The sequence below is a fragment of the Dasypus novemcinctus genome, chromosome 9 (genome assembly GCF_030445035.2).
Source record: "Dasypus novemcinctus isolate mDasNov1 chromosome 9, mDasNov1.1.hap2, whole genome shotgun sequence".
In the NCBI taxonomy this organism is placed as follows: Eukaryota; Metazoa; Chordata; class Mammalia; order Cingulata; family Dasypodidae; genus Dasypus; species Dasypus novemcinctus.
The window spans coordinates 66,639,686-66,660,806 of NC_080681.1; the positions used below are offsets into that span (position 1 = coordinate 66,639,686).

A 21,121-nucleotide genomic window follows, 5' to 3' on the forward strand; every position below is an offset into this window, starting at 1 on the left:
TACTGCTAGCAGAGCAAGTGATATATTTAGATTTTAGAGAACTTTAAATAATTAACCCATAGTTTTATTTCTATTAGACTACAATATTACTATAATATATCAAAATCTGGATAGTAAAACAATGCTCAAAAGTTTTAAAAAAAAAACCTTTCTGATACACCACTATACTTCCTCTAAAATATGCACAAATAACATAAAATAACATGTTGATCAGCAATCAATAACACTGTTATATTAAAACATCACAATTAGATTTTCAATTCAAAAACCTTCTTTCCTTCCTGACATCCCTTTAAAATGTTAAGGAAAAAAAAAGGGTATAAATTCACAGCCATAAGGAGAACATGAGAGAAGGTTACAATAGATAAAGATTTCAATAAAGATTTCAACACATTTCTGGAAGACTGAAAGAGGACAGAGAAGTGGTAACAAATAAAAGTAGAAGGCCACAGCTTTAGAGAATGTATAAAAAAGCAAGAGCCAATCTGACAACTCTGGATACTTTGGAAGTATCAAGAAGATTGGAGTGCTTGAATAATATGAGAAAAAGAAAACAAGGGGATTAACTGAAAAATCCTTACACAGAAGTCAAATCTCGCCCTGCTCCTAAGCTAAGATTTTTACCCCTTGGCAACAAAAGAAGAAATAGTTCTCCAAAAAAAAAACGGAATAAACTATCCAAGCCAGCTTGTGTTAAAGTTATCCCTACAGCATAAAACCCTCCATATTCTGGCATTTGAGGATCTCAAAGTATACCTGTTACCCTACACGTAGAAATAAAATACAGCTTCTTCTATTGCCTTATTCTTAAGTAAGAATGGATAAACTTGCACAACACAAAGAGTGAACCCTATTGTAAGTGATGGACTATAAATAACAGTATAATTATAAAAACAATTTTTCATGAATTTTAACAGTTGTGCCACACCAATGTAAAGTGTTAATAATACAGTGGTAATATGTGGAAGTTGTATATTTTATGCATGAGTTTTCTGTAAATCAACTACTTCTCTAAATTTAAAAAAAAAAATGTTTTAGGAGGAGATACACCAGGATCAAGTAGGCATGTGAGGAAAAACTATGACAAGACAAAAAATTACTAAAATGAGAAAAGGAAAAAATACCTTGGAAGAACAGAAATAATTCAGGAACAGTAGAGAACCTTACAAAAACATTTTTTTAAAAAGAGAGTGAGAATAAATTCCAGTTAGAAATTGAAAATAGGTATCAAAACAAATGAAATTTAATAGAAGTGTTAGAAGATAGAATTAAGTAATCTTCCAAGTCACAAAACAAAAAGACAGAGATGCTCAAGAGAGTATTCAATAATATGACTAATAAGCTCAAGAAAGTTAGAAAATTATCGAAATAATAGTATTTCCCAGAGCTAAAGGACAAGTCTTCAAAATGAGTAGACCCATACTGTCCAAAACAATTAATATAAAACACCTACACTGAGACAAATCATTATAAAATTATAATAACATCAACAATAAATGCAGCAATAACAATAATAGCAACAAATAACTATATAGTGCTTAGTATCTCCCATGTACTTTTTAAGTGCTTTACAAATATTAATTCATTTCATTCTCAAAACCAGCTTACAAAGTAGAGGCTATTATAATCCTCATTTTAAAATTGAGAGGCATGTGGGGGTGGCTATTATTATCCTCATTTTAAAACTGAGTGATTGAGCGCCTCTCTCCCACTCTGGAGGGTCCCAGGATTGATTCCTAATGCTGCCTAGAAAGAAGACAGACAGACACAGAAGAACATGCTGCAAATGGACACAGAGAGCAGACAACGGGGGCGGGGGGATATATATATTTTTTTAATGAAAGTATAGAGTGGCTAAGAAACATATCCCCATAAAATGACATCATTCCAAAGCATCCAGAATTTAATTCAAATCACAAGTAGATATCACTACAGACTTAACAAAATGATTAAAATGAAAACTGCTGACAATTGGTAAAGATGTAAAGCTCCTGGAACTCTTACACCACTGCTCTTGGGTGTTAATTAGTACAGCCATGCTTATAAACAATATGATATTATGTAATATTGAACATGTGAATACCCTATAACTCAGCAATTCCACTGATAAAAATATATGGGGGGAAGTGGATGTGGCTCGTGATTGGGCCCCCATCTACCATATAGGGGGTCCAGAGTTTGATTCCTGGGGCCTCCTGGGGAAGGCAAGCTGGCCCATGCAGTAAGCTGGCCCGAGCAGAAAGGTGGCCCACACAGAGTGCTGGCCCACATGTAGTGCTGACTGGTGCAGCATGCTGGCCATGCAGGAGTGCTGACCAACATGGGGGGAGGAGAAATAAATAAAAATAAATCTTTTAAAAAATATATATATGGGGGACAGATGTGGCTCGAGTGGTTGAGCACCTGCTTCCCACATGGGAGGTCCCAGGTTCAGTCCCCAGTGTGTCCTAAAAACAACAAGCAAAACAAATGAAAAAACCAATTCAGTGGAGCCAATGTGGTTCAGTGGTTGAGTGCTGGCTTCCCACATACAAGGTCCAGGATTCAATTCCTGGCCCCAGTACCTCAAAAAACAAAACAAAACAAAAATATATATATATATGTATGTGAACAAAGAAATAATTACAAGAATGGTCATAGCAGCATCACTCACAATTTCTAAAATATGGAAGCAAAACACCGATGAACAGATAAACAAAATGTGGTATATACACATAATGGAATACTATTCTGCTGTAAGAAGAGAGGAAATCGGGATGTATATGACAACATGGATGAACCTAAAGGATATAATGTTGATTGAAATAAGACACAAAAGAATAAATATTATATCGTCTTGTTAATATGAACTAAATACGATGAATAAACTCATGGAGATAAACTCTAGACTATAGGTTACTAGGAAATAGAATGTGGGTTGAGAATAGAAACTGATACTTAATGCATGTAGCATTATTAACGAAGTAAACTGTAAAAGTGTGGAAATGAATAAATTTGATGGTAACACATTATAGTGAGTGTAACTAACATCTCTGATTTATAAATGTGTTTTTGGCTGAAAGGGGTAGGCTGTGGACGTAAATGTCAATTGAAAGGAAACTAGAGAATAATACAGGGAATGAATAACATAGTGCTTTCAGTGGTGGATGAAAACTGTGGTTAATAGTATAAATATAGAAATGCTCTTCTTTTACAAAGTGCTAAGAATACAGTGATACATGGGAAAATTGCAACTAATGTAACTTATGGACAACTGTTAACAGTAATATTGTAATATTTTGCACTAATGGCAAGAAGATATTATTTCAATTCTGAGGGGCAACAATAAGGGTTGGTATAAGGGTATGGCAGTTTTAGAAATCTATGAGAAAAGGGAAATACTATGTTTGTAAACTAATCTGTTCTTCTTGGTGTAATACCCTTTGATTACACTGAATTCAGTTGAGGCATCCTTAAATAAATTACCTGTTAAGATTAGGGCTTTCATTAGATGAGGTCAGTAAGGCGTCACTCAGGTTGAGACCCTGCCCCCTTGGCGGGCTGATATAAACACTCACTCAAGAAGGCACACAGGAAGAGAGAGAACTCTGTCATTTTTGCCAGTGAGAAATAAGTTTGTTTATTCCTGAAGCATAAAAACCCATGCTTCAGGAATTGAACAAACTCTTGGAAAGCATTTTCTGCATCCTGCTGGTTGTGGAAGCATTTTCTCTGCAAAAAGTTGTCAAGATGCTTGAAGAAGTGGTAGTCAGTTGGCGAGAAGTTAGGTGAATACGACAGATGAAGCAAAACTGCGTAGACCAATTCATTCAACTTCTGAAGCGTTGGCTATATGACATGAGGTCGGGCGTTGTCATGGAGAAAAACTGGACCCTTTCTGTTGACCAAAGCTGCTCCAGGTGTAGCAGTTTTTGGTGCATCTCATCAATTTGCTGAGCATACTTCTCAGATGTAATGGTTTCCCCGGCATTCAGAAAGTTGTAGTGGATCAGATGGCAGCGGACCACCAAACAGTGACCACGACCTTTTTCTGGTACAAGTTTGGCTTTGGGAAGTGCTTTGGAGCTTCTTCTCAATCCAGCCACTGAGCTGGTCATTGCCAATTGTCACATAAAATCCACTTTTCATCACACATCACAATCTGATAGAAAAATGGTTTGTTGCTGTTGCATAGAATAAAAGAAGACAACACTTCTTTCAAAACAATGATTTCTTGGATTTTTGGTCCAGCTCACGAGGCACCCATTTATCAAGCTTTTTCACCTTTCCAATTTACTTCAAATGCCGAACAACCATTGAACAGTCAACATTGAGTTCTTCAGCAACTTTTCGTGTAGTTTAAGAGGATCAGCTTCAATGATTGCTCTCAACTGGTCGTTGTTAACTTTCAATGGCTGGCCACTATGCTCCTCATCTATTCAAGGCTCTCATCAACTTTGCAAAACTTCTTGAACCACCTCTGTACTGTACATTCATTAGCAGTTCCTGGTCAAATATGATATTGATGTTGTGAGCTGTCTCCGCTGCTTAACAACCTATTTTGAACTCAAATAAGAAAATTGTTCGAATTTGCTTTCTGTCTAACATCATTTTCATAGTCTAAAATAAATATAAACAGCAAGTAATAAGTCATTAGCAAAAAAACATAGAGCAAGAAATTCACATTAAAATGAAGTATAACATAACCATATTTATTTAAGAATGTATGCCAAATAGCAAATTTCAACAATGCAAAACTGCAATCACTTTTGTACCAACCTAATAGAAAGCCTGGAAAGACTCGAGCCCTATGCTGAGAGAGAGGAAGCCCTAAGAGACAAGCCCTACACCAGCAAACAGCTGAGACTGGGAAGAAGCTGGGCCCACCAAGCCTTAAGAGAAAGAAGCAGCCCAGGAAGGAGAGACCAAGCAGAGATCAACAACTACCTTACTTAACATGTGGCAACCGACTTTGGTGAAAAGCAACCTTGAGCTGGACTCTATAGACTTTATAACTGTAAACTTTTATCCCAAATAAATACCCTTATATTTATAAAAGCCAACAGATTTCTGGTACTTTACATCAGCACCCATTTGGCAAACTAATACAAGAGGATATGGGATTTTTCCTTTTGGAGTAAAGAAAACTTTCTAAAATTGACTGAGGAAATGACAGCACAACTCTGTGATGAAAACGAAAGCCACTGGATGCACACTTTGAATGTACTGCACAAAACATGGGAGTGTATAACACAGGGAATTCAGTGGCAGAAGAAGGACTGTGATTACCAGTACAAATATGAAAATGTTCTCTCACGAGTAACAACAAATATATAATACTAATGTAGGCTATTAATAATCAGGTGCAGTGGGAGAAAAATATACCAAATGTAAGATATGGGCTATATATAGTAAAAACATTCTGACAATGCACTTTCATATTTTGTAACAAATATTTCACAACAGTGTAAGGGGCTGGTGGTGGGCAGATGTATGGGAGCCTTATGATAATATCCATGTTTGTTTTATAAATTCACAACTTTTACTACATACTTACTGTTTATGTATGTTCATATATGAATGATTTACTTCAATAAAACTTTATTTAAAAAAAAGAATGTTCATAGCAGCATTATTTATCATTGCCAAAAACTGGAAACAACCTACTTGTCCATCAGTAATAGAACTGTACATCCATGCAATGGAATATTATGAAGCAACGAAAGTGAACAAACTACAGCCACACACCACTACATGAATAATTCTAACAAAATGTTGAACCAAAAAACATCAGACGTAAATGAATACCTACTGAACTGTTCCACTGATAAAAGTTCAAAAAAAGGGAAAACTAAACTACTGCATTAGCAGTTAATTTATGGCTGCCTTTAAGAAAAGAGGAAAAAGAAATATTTCAGATGTATACAAGGGGAGTTTGGGGAAGAGGACTTGGCCCAGTGGTTAGGGCATCTGTCTACCACATGGGAGGTCCGCGGTTCAAACCCCGGGCCTCCTTGACCTGTGTGGAGCTGGCCCACGCGCAGCACTGATGTGCGCAAGGAATGCTGTGCCACACAGGGATGTCCCCGCATGGGGGAGCCCCACACACAAGGAGTGCACCCCATAAGGAGAGCCACCCAGCGCAAAAGAAAGTACAGCCTACCCAGGAATGGCGTCACACACACAGAGAGCTGACACAACAAGATGATGCAACAAAAAGAAACACAGATTCCCGTGCCACTGACAACAACAGAAGTGGACAAAGAAGAACACGCAGCAAATGGACACAGAGAGCAGACAACCAGGGGGGTGGGGTGGGGGAGGATAAATAAATAAATCTTAAATAAAATTTTTTTAAAAAAGGGGGAGTTTGGGGAAGACTAGAACTGTTCTATTTCTTGACATGGGTAGTAGTTTGCCTTTTCACCGAAATGCACGTTTAAGTTTTGTTTACTTTTCTGTATGAGTGTTACATTTAAAATTGAGTTTTAAAAATAAGATGAATGGTTTCTATTTTTTCTTTTCTTTATCAGTGTTCTTTCTTGATATTATACAGTACTTGAAATTACGATTAAGGATCCCACAATTAAAAAAAAAAATTTTTTTTAAGGGCCAACAAAACCCAGAAGACCTACTAGACATATTCTAAAAGAGCTATAACACTACCAGAATTTTTTAAAAAATCAAGTTAAACTGGGAGAGGATAGAATAAATAATATGTAAAAATAACTACAGATTTGATTATCTTTTGCAAGTCCTTTGACAGATTTGCATATTAATTTCATTGCAACTAAAACAATTAGCATGAAAAGGAAAAGCTATTAATTAAGCAATCACAATGCTGTGTATTTTTTTTTTCTCCGTTTGGGAGCAATGGGGAGAGATACTAACAGTCAATATATTAGAAGGCAAACTGGAGAGCCATGTACAGATTTTACAAAGTTATCCTCCAGATTTGTTTGTTGTTTGAATGTTCCCTATTTTTAGATATAAAAAATATATACACATAAAATCTATATAGTAGATTTTAATTACTCATTCAATCTTAGTTCCTCAATCTTTCTGGCGGTCACTACCTGTTAGAGAAACATCTTGTTTCAGAACTCAACAAATTCTATAATTGTTTTCCTTTTTTTAGTATCAGATAACATTTACAAAAGACATGACATATGTTACACCTTTTTAGAATTATGAGGACATAACCACACTTGACACTATTTCCAGCTTCCCGGAAAGAGCTCATCAGTTACCAACATTTTGTTCTCACCCAAAAAGGTATGAAAAAGATTTCTACTTTCAGTAAATCTGTCCTTTACTCTTCATGTAAAATCTTGGTGCAAATTCTTTTATATATTTGTGACAGTAATTTGCATATGCAAGCACCCTAGCAAATAAGACATTATTGGATGACAAAATTACATACAATGGAGTCTAAATTTCCTAATGTGCAACTAATAACTTCATTTCTTAATTTGTAAAGGATACTGAAAATGTCCATAGTCGATAAGAATAAGGCCTGGATATAGCAAAATGCACAATGCATTAGCAATCTGTAAAGAAGAAAAAATAAGAAAGTAATCTGTCACTTGAGTCAAACAGGGTAAAAGAAAGATTTCATTTAACACAGTAGCAAATATTCCTCTTTTGCTGGGGTGCTATACCTTCTACTTATCAAAATTTTCCATCTTTTATAAAAGAACTCTTTTAGCCACTGAAATTTTCATAGAGGTGACTTAGGATACTTCAGTAAAAAGGAAAAATCACTTTTTAAAAGGTATTTGTCAGAAGAAGCACTTTCAGACATACAAGTCAGAGAAGTTAATTTAATGATTAAACTATCTAAAATGGCCAAAAAGAATACTTAGTAACTGTGAATATAAGAATATACAATGACTTTTCAAAATGCCTTTTAGTCATTTTTACAAGCCAGCTCAAAAATATTAAGCAATAAATTCAGCATGCTGTGTAATTCAGCAGTACATAACGTTTAAAAGTCAGTATACCTTGTAACAGAGCATTAAGATAATTACTGTAAGGTAAGTTGTTTTCTAAATGAAAGTTAATTATTGGAGATTCACTATTTCCCCATTTTTCTGTTTCCAAAAGCGTGGCTTTCTTAAGTGCTACTATATGCAATAGTCAAGCTAAAAAAGAAAACAAATCAGAGATATAACATCAGGTGCTTTAAAACTTACCTTTTTCTTAGTTGAAGTGTCTTTTAAACAATAACAGTACAAAACCACTGCAGGTATATAAATCAGCATATCAGCAACAAAAACTGGGAGGAAAAAAAAAGCAAGTAATTTTAGACATGAGTCCATCAGGATCTACAACAATCCATTAACTGCCTGACTCCCCCCAACTTTGGTAGAGAATTCTGTTAACAAAAGATTCCTACCATTCTGGACAAGTCCTTTCCAAAACTAGCCCTTTTCATCCCCTTCACCTTTGCCTAATTTCAATTAATCTGGTACTCATCTTAATTTCCTACCCTAAATTCACACAGTAAATTATGTATATATATCCAAAGATAATGCTATCCTTGCTCGGACCTGGGGTTAAAAATTAAGAATAGGAGCGGATGTGGCTCAATCAGGTGAGCGCCAGACCACCACATGGGAGGTGTTCCAGGTTCAGTTTCCCATGCCTCCTAAAAAAGACGAACAAGACAGCAAGATGACGCAACAGGCTGATGTGACAAGCTGATGCAATAAGATGGCACAATGAGGAGACACAACAAGAAGATACAATGAGAGATAAAACAAGCAGGGAGTGGAGGTGGCTCAAGCAATTGGGTGCCTCCCTCCCACATGGGAGGTCCTGGGTTAGGTTCCTGGTGTCTCCTAAAAAGAAGATGGGGAGACACAGACAGCACACAACCAACAGATAGAGAGAGCACACAGCGAGTACAAAACAATGGGGGGGGGGGAGTAAATAAATAAATCTTTTTTAAAAATTAATAAAGCAAGGTAAGACAAGTTTTTTTTTCAGTATCTGCATACTCTAAATTTTCTCATGTGAAAATAATTCAAATGTGGTGGTACAATGACCTTTTTAAAATGTCAGTATTTTTAAAATCTATAAGAATTTTGCTAATTACTACAAAGGAAAACTTGAGCAGACCAGGTGAGGAAGAAACTGTAAAATGTTACCAAAAAAAAAAAAAAAGCAATTCATAATTCTTCATAATTCTGAATGTTTAGTTCTTTTAGAACAAAGAAAAACAAATACATTAAGTTCTTCCACAGTACAACATAGCTGCCAAAGAGCCTACTTTTCACAGTGTACCACAATAATATAGTGTCTAATATAAGGAAAGTGATAGTAAACTTTCAGAGTTAGGTGCTAAAATATCATACTCAGTTCCAGATGCCACATTTCAGATGACACTGACAAACTAGAACATATCCAAAGGAGGACAACCAGACAGAGGCTTCAAAATCTTAATCATATTCCACAAACAGGTCATCTAAAGAATAGCTAAAGTATCTAGGAATGTTTAACCTGGAGGAAAGATGACTTCAAATGTCTAGGGTGTTCAGTAGTAAAGGATAAGAGATGTTCTGTGGCCCAAGAATAAAGAAACTGCAATGACCAGTGGAAGTTCAATACAAGCGGAAATTTTTAATAATTAGTGCTCTCTGAAAACAGACTAGACTATCTCTAAAGCTTTAGCTGCTGAGCCAATACTCATACAAAATCATGTGGTAAGTATGCAGTTTGTTGTATACATGAGCCAAAGATGGACCCTGTTTTTGCGCTGTGTGTTGCTGACTTCTTTACAGCAGACTAGGACCATTAGGCCAAAAGCCCTCAGGCAGCAAACTCAAATTCCTACACATCCAATTGTTTTAAACATAGCCCAAATAACCAAGTTTTTGGTTTTACATTTCCTGCAAAATACCCAACGTCTATTAGCCATAGATAAGGCAAACCCTGGGGCTGTGAAGACCCCAGGCTGCTTCCGCCCCTCCCAAAAGCTCTCTGACCCAGAGAGTCCCTGCCCAGCCACACAGCACCTCCATACTTAAGCCCCCTCTCTAATTCCCTTCTCCTCAGGGAATTCTCTTGCCCTGCTTCCCCTTGAGGGTGGTCCCTCTCCTGAAGCTTGGGGAAGGTTTCCCACTGAAAGGGACGGCCCTTCCCATGCAAATCTGTCCTAGGGCCACCGGAATAAGGCCGGTGTGTTACTGCCACTTCAAGTCAAATCTTTTCCTTGATCAGTTCTGAAGTCTCCAAATTTACAAAAGAGACAACACAACTCAGAAAGAATTTAAGCATTGCCCGGAGGGAGCAGGATGGGAAAAAGACAGACAGACAAGACAGATTATCTCTTGGGTCTGAGAGTCCATGACTAGATGAACAGTAAAGAAAACAAATTCTGACTATATTTAGACCAATCAAGGCAAAAGCCTGAGCTAGCCTTTAAGTCCAAGTCACATAAAGCTTTAAAGTAATCTAAGCTTATTCCTATTAAGCTCCAAGAATAGCACAGGAAACAATAAATATGTCGAATGTATTACGTAATTTCCTAACAATGACCAATACACAACTGTAAGGTTTACTTTAAGAAAAAAGGCAAAAAGGATTTGGAATTAGAATATTAAAGTAACAGCCTAAACAACTAAAACCTCAATTTATAGCTATCTGACCTCAAGTAAGACATTTATTTGCCTCACTTCTCTATACCTCAATTCCTCAGCTTAAAATAGCAATAACAATAATATTTACCTCCTACAGGTGTTCAATGAATTAAGCAAGATAATACATGTAAAAACACCCAGAATTATTCCTCTCTACTCATTTGTTTTTTAGCTTATATATACATCTGGTCATATATTCTTTTTAAGTATATAATACAATTGCTCCAAAGTTTTTAAAAAAACCAACTTTAGGGAAGCAGATGTGGCTCAAGCAATTGGGCTCCTGTCTACCATATAGGAGGTCTAGGGTTCGATGCCCAGAGCCTCCTGGTGATGACAAGCTGGCCCACGTGGAATGTGGAAATGTGGCCCCCGCGCAGGAGAGCTGCCTGCATGGGAATGCCGCCAGGTGCAGCAAGATGACACAAGACACACAGAGGATAGAAAATAAGAAGATTAGCAGAACAGGGGAGCTGAAGTGGCGCAAGAGAGTAATCGCCTCTCTCCCATTCCAGAAGGTCCCAGGATCGGTTCCCAGAGCCCCCTAATGAGAATACAAGCAGACACAGAAGAACACACAGCAAATGGAAACAGAGAGGGAGGAATGGGAGTGCAGGGTGAGAAATAAATAAAATAAATCTTTAAAAAAAAAAACAAAAAACCAACTGTAGGGGAGCAGGTGTAGCTCAGTGGTTGAGTGACTGCTTCCCAAATATGAGGTCCTGGGTTCAATCTCCAGTACCTCCAAAAAAAAAACAACTTTATACACTCAATACCTACTGCTTTTTTACCTGTTGAACGCATGAACAGCTTATGTGCCTGACTTTCATATCCACGGGATGTATGGAGAGCAATCCAGTCAGGATTTATAAACTTTGCCCTGTAAACCAAAGAATATACACATTCAATTTATTCCTCTATTACTTTCAGCAATAAGGACATATATATTTATTTTGAGAATTAGCCATTGCTTTTATAAAGTAATAAAGCCAATGCTTAAGCTATATGCTCTTTTTATTTAATGATGTGAAATTGTTAAATTATAAAACAGGGTCTGTCTTGCTCATCTTTCAACAAAACCATACAATGTGGAAGTCAAAGCCTTACCTTCACAATTCTTCCAGTGTAAAAACAATTTTGTTTTTTAGCCTGTACACCAAAGATATTAAGGAATATACAAACTCTGATAGTTACCTTTCTTAAAACCTCATTGAAAAATAAAAATGGAAAAAAAAAAACCCTGATTGTATAGGCACAGTGCTTTACAATTCCCTAATACAATAGAAGCTACAACATCTAGTCAATAAAGACAGATCACATGGTTTCTAACTCTATCTGCTAAAACCATGAATATAAGGTACATTAAGAAAGAAAAACTTACACATATGCACATAAAAGGCTATGATAAGCTGTGAGAGGTGGATAATCCAATCCCCAATACTGTAAATTGTTATCACTGGTGTTAAAATACCTGGAAAAATAAAAGAACCATTCCATTAAGCAATATTCAAGAAATAGACTTATAATTTAACAACTCATTTAATTAAATAATGATGCAATAAGGTAAAAAAAAAAGTTCATCTATCCATTTCTGTCTTTTCTCCTTAAAAATATTTTATGATTAAAATGGTAGAAGTAAATAATGCATTTACAGTAATATCAATGAATGTGAATGGATTAAACTCCGCAGTCAAAAGATATAGGTTGGGGAGCAGGGATGGTTCAAACCAATGGGCGCCACCCTCCTACATGGGAGGTCCCAAGTTCGGTTCCCAGAGCCTCCTAAAAAAAAAAAAAAGACAAGCACACAAAGAACAGACACAGAGAGTAGACAGCAAACATAAACATAGGAAAATAAATAAATAAAATAAATCTTTAAAAAAATACAGGCTGACCAAATGGATTAAAAAACATGAGCCATCCATATACTCCTTACAAGAGACTCACCTTAGACTCACAGATACAAACCAGCTGGAAGTGAAAAGGTTGGAAAAAGATAGCCCACACAAATAGTAACCAAAAACAGACTTTAAATGCAAAAAAGTTATAAAAGATATAGGAGACCATTATATAGTAACAAAAGGAACAATCGACCAGGAAGATATAATAGTCATAAATATTTATGCACGTAACCAAGGTACCCCGAACACATAAGGCAAACTCTGGCAAAACTGAAGGGAGAAAAAGACATACAGTAATATGGAAGTAGACTTGGCCCAGTGGTTAGGGTGTCTGTCTACCACATGGGAGGTCCGCGGTTCAAACCCTGGGCCTCCTTGACCCGTGTGGAGCTGGCCCACACGCAGTACTGATGCATGCAAGGAGTGCCTTGCCACACAGGGGTGCCCCTTGCGTAGGGGAGCCCCACACGCAAGGAGTGTGCACCGTAAGGTGAGCCACCCAGCGCAAAAGAAAGTTCAGCCTGCCCAAGAATGGCACCGCACACACGGAGATCTGACACAACAAGATGACAAAACAAAAGAAAACACAGATTTCCATGCCGCTCGCTGACAACAACAGAAGTAGACAAAGAAGAACATGCAGCAAATAGACACAGAGAACAGACAACTGGGGAACTGGGGTGGGGGGGGGAGGAGAGAGAAATAAATAAAATTTTAAAAATAAAATAAATAAATAAATAAAAGACATACAATAATAGTTGGAGACTTCAACACACCACTCACATCATTAGACAGAACAACTAGACAGAAGATCAACAAGGAAGCAGAGAACTTGAACAATATGATAAACAAGCTAGACCTAACAGATATATACAGAACACTGCACCTAAACTCAGCAGGTTATACATTCTTCAAGTGCTCGTGGACATTTCTCCAGGAAAGACCACATGTTAGGTCGCACCTCTCAATTAAAAAAAGACTTCAATTATGCAAAGAACCTTCTCAGATCATAATGGAATGAAACTGGAAATCAATAATAGACAGGAAAGGGTAAATCTGCAACTGTGTGGAGGTTAAACAACACTCCTAAGTAATCAGAGGGTCAAAAAAGAAATTGCAAGTGAAATTTGTAGATATATTAAGACAAAAACTAGAACACATCTTATCAAAACTTACAGAATACAGCGAAGGCAGTCTTGAGAGAGAAATAATTTATAGACCTAAACACTTATATTAAAAAAGAAGAGGAAAGTGGCTGTGGCTCAAGCAACTGCACTCCCACCTATCATATGGGAGGTCCCTGGATCAGTTCCCAGTGCCTCCTGGAGAAGACAGCGAGCTGGCTCAACAGGCAGGCATGGACGCAACAAGATGACGCAACAAAGGAGAACAAAAAGAAAAGACAATAAGAGACACAACAAGAGCAGGGAGCTGAGATGGTTCAAGCAACTGAGCACCTCTCTCCCACATGGAAGGTCCCAGATTCAGTTCCCAGTGCCTCCTAAAGTGAAGATGAGAAAACAGAGAGAGCACACAGCAAATGGACACAGGGAGCAGACAGCAAGTGCAAACAACAAAGGGGTAGGAAATAAATTAATAAAACAAATCTTTAAAAAAAAAAAAGAGGAGCCAAACTCAAAGATTTAGTTCTGGAGAAATCAGAAAAAGAACAGCAAGTCAATTCCAAAGCAAGCAGAAGGAAAGAAATAATAAAGATTAGAGCAGAAATGAAATTGAGAAAAAAAAATAGAGAAAATCGATAAAACCAAAAGCCGATTCTTTATAAAGATAATAAAATTGACAAACCCCTCTAGACTAACAAAGAAAAAAGAGAGAAGTGCTTTGTGACAGCAGTGACACAAACAGACATCTGCACACTGATATTCATAGCAGCATCCCACATACGAGGTCCTGGGTTCAGTCCCTGGACCCCAGTACCAAAAAGAAAAAGAAAAGAAAAGAAATTACAAATATTGTCGAGAATGTGGAGAAATAGGAACACCATTCATTGTTGGTGGGAATGTAAAATGATACAGCCAACATGGAAAACAGTTTGATGGCTCCCAAGAAAATTAAGTAAAGAATTACTATATGACCCAGCAATCCCACTTCTAGGCATATACCCAAAAGAAATCTGGGACTCAAACAGATATTTGCACACCCAGGTTCACAGCAGCAGCATTCACAACTGCCAAAAGAAAGAAGCAACCCAAATATCCATCAACTGAAAAACAGATAAACAAAATGTGGTACATACATACAATGGAATATTATTCATCCATGAAAAGAAATGAAGACTCGATCCATGTTAAAACATGGATGAAGACATCATGCTGAATAAAATAAGCCAGACAAAAAAAGACAAATTTTGTATGTTCTGACTTGAAATAATTAGAATATGCAAATTCACAGGCAGAAATTAAGAGTACAGGTTACCAGTGGAAAGTGTAGGCGTAGGTGATAAGGAGTGTAGCAGTTTGCTATGATTATGAACTCCAAAAATAGGTATTGGATTATGTTTGTAATCTGGTCTGTACCTGGGCATGATTAAGTTATGATTCAGGCTTTGATTGGGCCACATCATTAGGGCACATCAAAAGACATGGCAAAGGACAGAGTTAAGGGTTCTTAATGTTGGAGCTTGATGCCAAAGTCTTAAGCTGGAGCTTCGGGAAGTAAGCACACAGAGGAAAGCAAAGCAAGCCTCTGGGAAGAGAGGAACCCTGAACCCAGCGAGAAGCAAGACCCTGGAAGAGAGGAACCCAGAAAGCCTGAACCCTCGCAGGCATCGACAGCCATCTTGCTCCAACACATGAAAATAAGACTTTGGTGAGGGAAGTAACTTATGCTTTATGGCCTGGTATCTGTAAGCAACTACCACAAATAAATACCCTTTATAAAAACCAACCACTATCTGGTATTTTGCATCAGCACCCTTTTGGCTGACTAATACAGGGAGTTAAGGCTTAGACTGTACAGAGTTTCTATTTGGAATGACAGAAAAGTTTTTCTAATGGATAGTGATGATAATAGCACAACATTGTGAACTGATAGCAGTGACATGAACAGACATCTGCATACCAATGTTCACGTAAGCAGCATCATTCACGATTGCCAAAAGATGGAAACAACCCAGGTGTCCATCAATGGAAGAATCGATAAACTAATTGTGGTGTATACATACAATGGGATATTATGCAGCTGTAAGAAGAAATGAAGTCACAAAGCATATGACAACGTGAATCTGTAGGACATTATGCTGAGTGAAGCAAGCCAGACCAAAAAGGACAAATATGTATGACTGTGCTATTATGAAATAAATATATTGTGTAAACTCATGCAGTTAATAACTAGATTATAGGTCACCAGGTAAGATTGCTAAGGATTAATCTGTGCAGAATTGATAAAAAGGTTGTTTGTAAATTTTGGAAATTAATAGAAATGGTGAAAGCACATCATTGTGTTTGTAAGTAGCAATGCTAATATATAGATAAGACAGTGGTTGAAAGAGAAAATCTAAAGTCATGTATATTACTAAAAGAAAAGCTTTACAAATAAGAGCAACAACATAAAATCACAATAGAAAGTAAAAGATTTGGTTATGGAAAGAGAAATGCTTCCTAGAATAGGTAGGCCTTTAATAAGAATTTATTTGAAAACTATTTAGATATGTCATGAGAACAACACAATGGGTGAACCATAAAATAAACTATGGATTGAAATATTAATCAGCCAAAGGCATGCTGATACAAATTACCAGACATATGTTGGCTTTTATAAAGGTATTTATTTGGGGTAGAAGCTTACAGTCACAAGGCACTAAAGAGTCCAACTCAGGGCACTGTAAGAGACACATGCTTATCCAAAGTCATTTGCTATGTATTGACGCAAGATGGCAGGCAACAACTGTGAAAGTTCAGCCTTTCTTTCTCTTTTGACTCCATGGCGCCAGCTTCTTACAATCTCAGCTGTAGACAGGCATAATGTTCATCTCTCTCACAGGGGGCTCAGGCTCATTTCTTTCCAAGCTAAGCAGGTCTGCTCTCTTCGCAAGGTCAACTGTAGACTATCAGGCTCATCTCTCTGGGGCCTCTGTCTCTGAGGCCTCTGATGTGGCTAATGGAGCTGTCTCTCTGGTGTTTGAGAGTCTGTTTTATCAGCCCACAAAGGGAGGCGGGGACTCAGCCCTGCACACCCCAATGAATCGTGGTCAAATCAAAGCCCCAATCTTGATTTAATAAAGTAAAAGTGAAACCCTCTGAATTTAAACCTAAAACTATTCTAATAAAAAAATGAAAAAACAAAAATGTAATGAGAATCTACTATTGGGGACTGAATCATGTCCCCAACAAAAGACATGTTCAATTCCTAACCACCAGTCCTGTGGGTGTGGACTCATTTGTTAATACAATCTTTGAAAATCATATTTAGATGATACCAAATTCAGTCAGAGTGGGCAATAATCCATATGACTGGATCCTTTTATGCAGAGGAAATTGGATCTCAGTCAGTTAGAAGAAACCAGAGGAAGAACGAAAGGAGGCAGATCACCATATGACAGTTGGCTGGCAAAAGCCATCACCAGAACACTACAGAATTTTTGAAGAGAGCATGGCTTTTCCTACACCTTGATTTTGGACTTCCAGTCTCCAAAACAATAATTTTCTATTATTTAAGCCAATCCATTCTGTGGTATTTGTCACAGCAGCCCTGGCAAACTAAGGAAACTACTATGTAAGAATCTGTGAATTAAAGAAGAAAATTACATTTAATGTTCATAAATTGATAGGTTTCCCCAGATTGCCAGAAAAGAAAGGAACAATATCCAACTACCCTGACATAAGAAATGAAAATTAAGTTTACATAAACAGATTTCTTAATTGTATCCTTTAATTAGGCAGCTTTTTCTATTCAATTTATTTTCTCAGTCACAAGAGTAATTTATGACAATAGAGAACAAACTTTACAACCTACACATAACTGTTGTTCATAAGCCTGTTTCAAATGGGTCACAACTCCTCAGCATCATAATCTCTTACTCTGAGATGAAAATAATTTTTAAGTTAACATTCAATATGATCCCATTAAATAACCTGCTGTTCATCTTCAAAAGATCTGCTTTTCTAAGCGTCTGTCAAATAAAATGTAAATTCATATGGGAGTGGGCATTAATAAAATTATCAAGGCATGCTAGATAACCAAGAGATCTGGACACAATGTGGTACCAGCTGGCAGTAGATGTCCACTCCAGCATAAAGATCCTTGTGAACAATTCTGAGTCCTGTGTCTGGTTGGGACTTCAAGCCAAGAAGCAGTGAGTCCAATAACCTCTGAAATAGCTGGGAGTCCCTTTTGAGAATCTGAATCTGGTAGATTGGGCCAGGCAAATAGTAGAGATCAGAGGACCCATTTCCCTAGACAGAGCTGTATAAAAGACAGGACCTACTGTTATTTTCAAATCCATATTACTACATGGCAAAGTTTATTGTATCTCCCTCAAAGGGTCAAGTATTGAGTTAAACATATAAAGCTATTAAGTCAGTGGCATTAAGTGTTCAATAAATTTTAGTTGTAATTGGCTATTAGCCACAAAACAATTGAAGTGAATTCAGCAATGAAAAATCAAAGAATAATTCAAGAATCACATTTTGACCAATACAACTTGAATTAATATTCAGCTTCTTATAGGGCAAAAGCTATTTTTCATTTACCTTAATCCTTGATATCCACTATAGGTAAGTAAAGGAGGTGATGACATTAAGCTGTAAGCATACAAGGATATATAAAACCATAAAGTCACTAGTTGGATTGGAAGGAAAGAATGGTAGGACTAACAACTGTGCTCCCCATTCTTATGGAAATTCATAAAGAAGAGGAGGGAGGCATGGAAGAAGATACCTTAAAAGTGTTTCAGATAAAGCTTCAAAATCTACCAGTAGAAACAAAGCAACTAGTTAATACTTCTACTTTATATGCTTTTTTTCCCGTCTTATCCCTCGCCCCCGCCCCCCACGCCCCCCAGTGTCTGCTCTGTGTCCATTCACTGTGTTCTTCTATGTCTGTTGTATTCGCATTCGGCAGCTCCAGGAACCCATCCTGGGACATTCCAGAGTGTGAGAGGTGATCATTCTCTTGCTCCACCTCAGCTTGTAGTTCCGCTGCATCTCATATTGTCTCTTCTGTGTCTCCTTTTTGTTGGGTCATCTTGCTGCGTCAGCTCACTGTGGGTGGCTCCACTCCTGGGCATTCTGCTCTCCTGTACGAGGGCTGCACTCCTTGCATGGGGGGCCATTCCTTGCATGGAGGCCATTCCTTGAGCGGGGGGGGCACCCTTATGCGGGGCGACACTCCTTGCACATGGCAGCACTCCATGTGGACCAGCTCACCACACGGGCCAAGAGGCCCTAGGTATCGAACCCTGGACCTGCTATATGGTAGGCAGAAGCTCTATCCGTTGAGCCATATTTGCTTCCCTATATACTTTATTTTTTTAGATTTATTTTTATTTATTTCTCTCCCCTTCCCCCCACCCCCTCGCCCCAGTTGTCTGTCCTCCGTGTCCATTTGCTGCGTGTTCTTCTGTGTTCACTTCTATTCTTGTCAGCGGCACTGGGAATCTGTGCCTCTTTTTTGTTGCGTCATCTTGCTGCGTCAGCTCTCCGTGTGTGGCACCACTCCTAGCCAAGCTGAACTTTCTTTTGCACTGGGCGGCTCTCCTTATGGGGTGTACTCCTTGTGCATGGGGCTCCCCAATGCAGGGGACACCCCTGTGTGGCACAGCACTCCTTGCGCACATCAGCAGAGAGTGGGCCAGCTCCACACGAGTCAAGGAGGCCCTGGGTTTGAACCGTGGACCTCCCGTGTGTTAGGCAGACACTCTATCCATTGAGCCAAGTCTGCTTCCCTATATACTTTAGATACACCTAAAATATATATTCCCATGTTATCTCAGAGGATGTTTCATCAGAAAAAAAGACTGGCTGCCACACATTTAAAATTGCATTCAAAGAGTTATTGTTCAAGATAATCATCCAGAGTAATTATAGGACTTTTGCTTTTTAAAAAAATTTTTTTATTAGAAAGAGTTTCAAATTTACAGAAAAGTTAGAAGAACGGTTCAAAGAACTTCTGTATACTCTTTGCCCAGAGACCTCACTCATGTTTCACCAATTGTTTCAGTAACATCTTTTATAGAGAAGGATTCAACCCAGGATCACCTACTGCACTGAGTTGTCATGAATCGAGTCTCTTTCAGTCTCAAAGAGTTTCTCAGTCTTTCATTACATTTCATGATCTTGACATTTTTGCATAAGGTCCCTCAATTTACATCTGTCCACTGTTCCCTATGATTAGATTCAAGTTATGTATTTTTCAGAATATCATAGATGCTGTGTTCTTTTCATTGCATCCTATGGGGGCTATGGTTGGGAGAGGACACAATGTCTATCTGTCCCATTACTGGTAGTGTTTTTGCAGTGAGAATAGGAAGGGAATTAATATTTATTAAATAACTATTAGGAGCAAAGTACCTTTAGTTGATACGCAAATTCTAATACCTATGATTTAATAAATACAAAATTCCCCTTAATGGAAGTTCCAGAAGAACAGAAAATATAGAGGGGAGAGGAAAGCAGATGTGGCTCAAGCAAATGAGCTCCTACCTACCAAATGGGAAGTCCTGAGTTCAGTTCCCAGTGCCTCTTAAAGAGAATGAACAAGACAGTGAGCTGAAGCAAAGGGCTGGCACAGCGAGCTGATGCAACAAGAGGCACAAGGAGGAAAACATAATGAGAGACATAAAAAAGCAGGAAGCAGAGGTGGCTCAAGCGATTAGGTGCTTCCCTCCCTCATGGGAGGTCCCAAGTTCAGTTCCTGGTACCTTCTAAAAGGGAAAACAAGCACACAATGAACGAACACAGCAAGTGCAATCAACGGGGCAGAGATAAATAAATAAATAATAAATCTTTTTAAAAAATAAGGCATAGAGGGGAAAAAATACACAAAGCCATTTAAAAAAAGAGTATTTCCCAGAACAGGAAAAATATATATGATTTCTTACACTGAAAAGCTCTAAAAAATACTAAGCAATGAACAAAAAAAAGCCCATATCTATACAAGATATAATGAAATACCAGTATACTAGGAACAAGAAGAAATTCAAAAAACAAACATGTAAAAAAAGAGGGTGGGGAATCACCCACACTGGAACAATAATCTGATAACAGACTTCTCATTGGCCATGTCAGTCATAAAAAGATAATGAAGGATATACATCTTCAAAGTCTCAGGGAAAGTAATTTTGTACCTACAATTTTACATTCAAACTAACATTCAACTGTAAGAACAAAATAAAAATAGTTCAGAAAAGAAAGGATTCAGAAAATTAACCACCCACAAACTCCCTCTGAAAGAATAATGAAATATATTCTTCAGAAAGAAAATAAAGTAATTCAAAAGGAGAAGTAATAGAATTAAAGAAGCAACAGCCCTAAAATATTGGCAAATTGAATGTAGCCATATACTTTCTAAAGTTTTGACCAAGTTGAATATATACCAAAAATTCAAAATCAGAAGGTTTATCAAGGAAATATCCACCAT

The 21,121-nt window shown here is 37.5% G+C and overlaps 1 protein-coding gene and 1 pseudogene across 3 annotated transcripts in view; both read right to left on the minus strand.

The window, feature by feature from the left end:
• The window catches only part of ALG6 (ALG6 alpha-1,3-glucosyltransferase), a 91,376-nt gene that overhangs the window by 26,059 nt on the left and 44,196 nt on the right, over positions 1-21,121 (minus strand). For all 3 annotated transcript variants that reach the window (XM_058303461.1, XM_058303460.2, XM_058303462.1), the window contains 4 exons: positions 12,004-12,093; positions 11,414-11,502; positions 8,175-8,257; positions 7,465-7,529 (listed from right to left, as the gene is read on the minus strand). In XM_058303461.1, the coding sequence (XP_058159444.1) occupies positions 7,465-7,529; positions 8,175-8,257; positions 11,414-11,502; positions 12,004-12,093 (327 nt within the window). The remainder of the gene's footprint in view (positions 1-7,464; positions 7,530-8,174; positions 8,258-11,413; positions 11,503-12,003; positions 12,094-21,121) is intronic.
• LOC111758898 (U7 small nuclear RNA) lies at positions 6,587-6,644 on the minus strand (annotated as a pseudogene).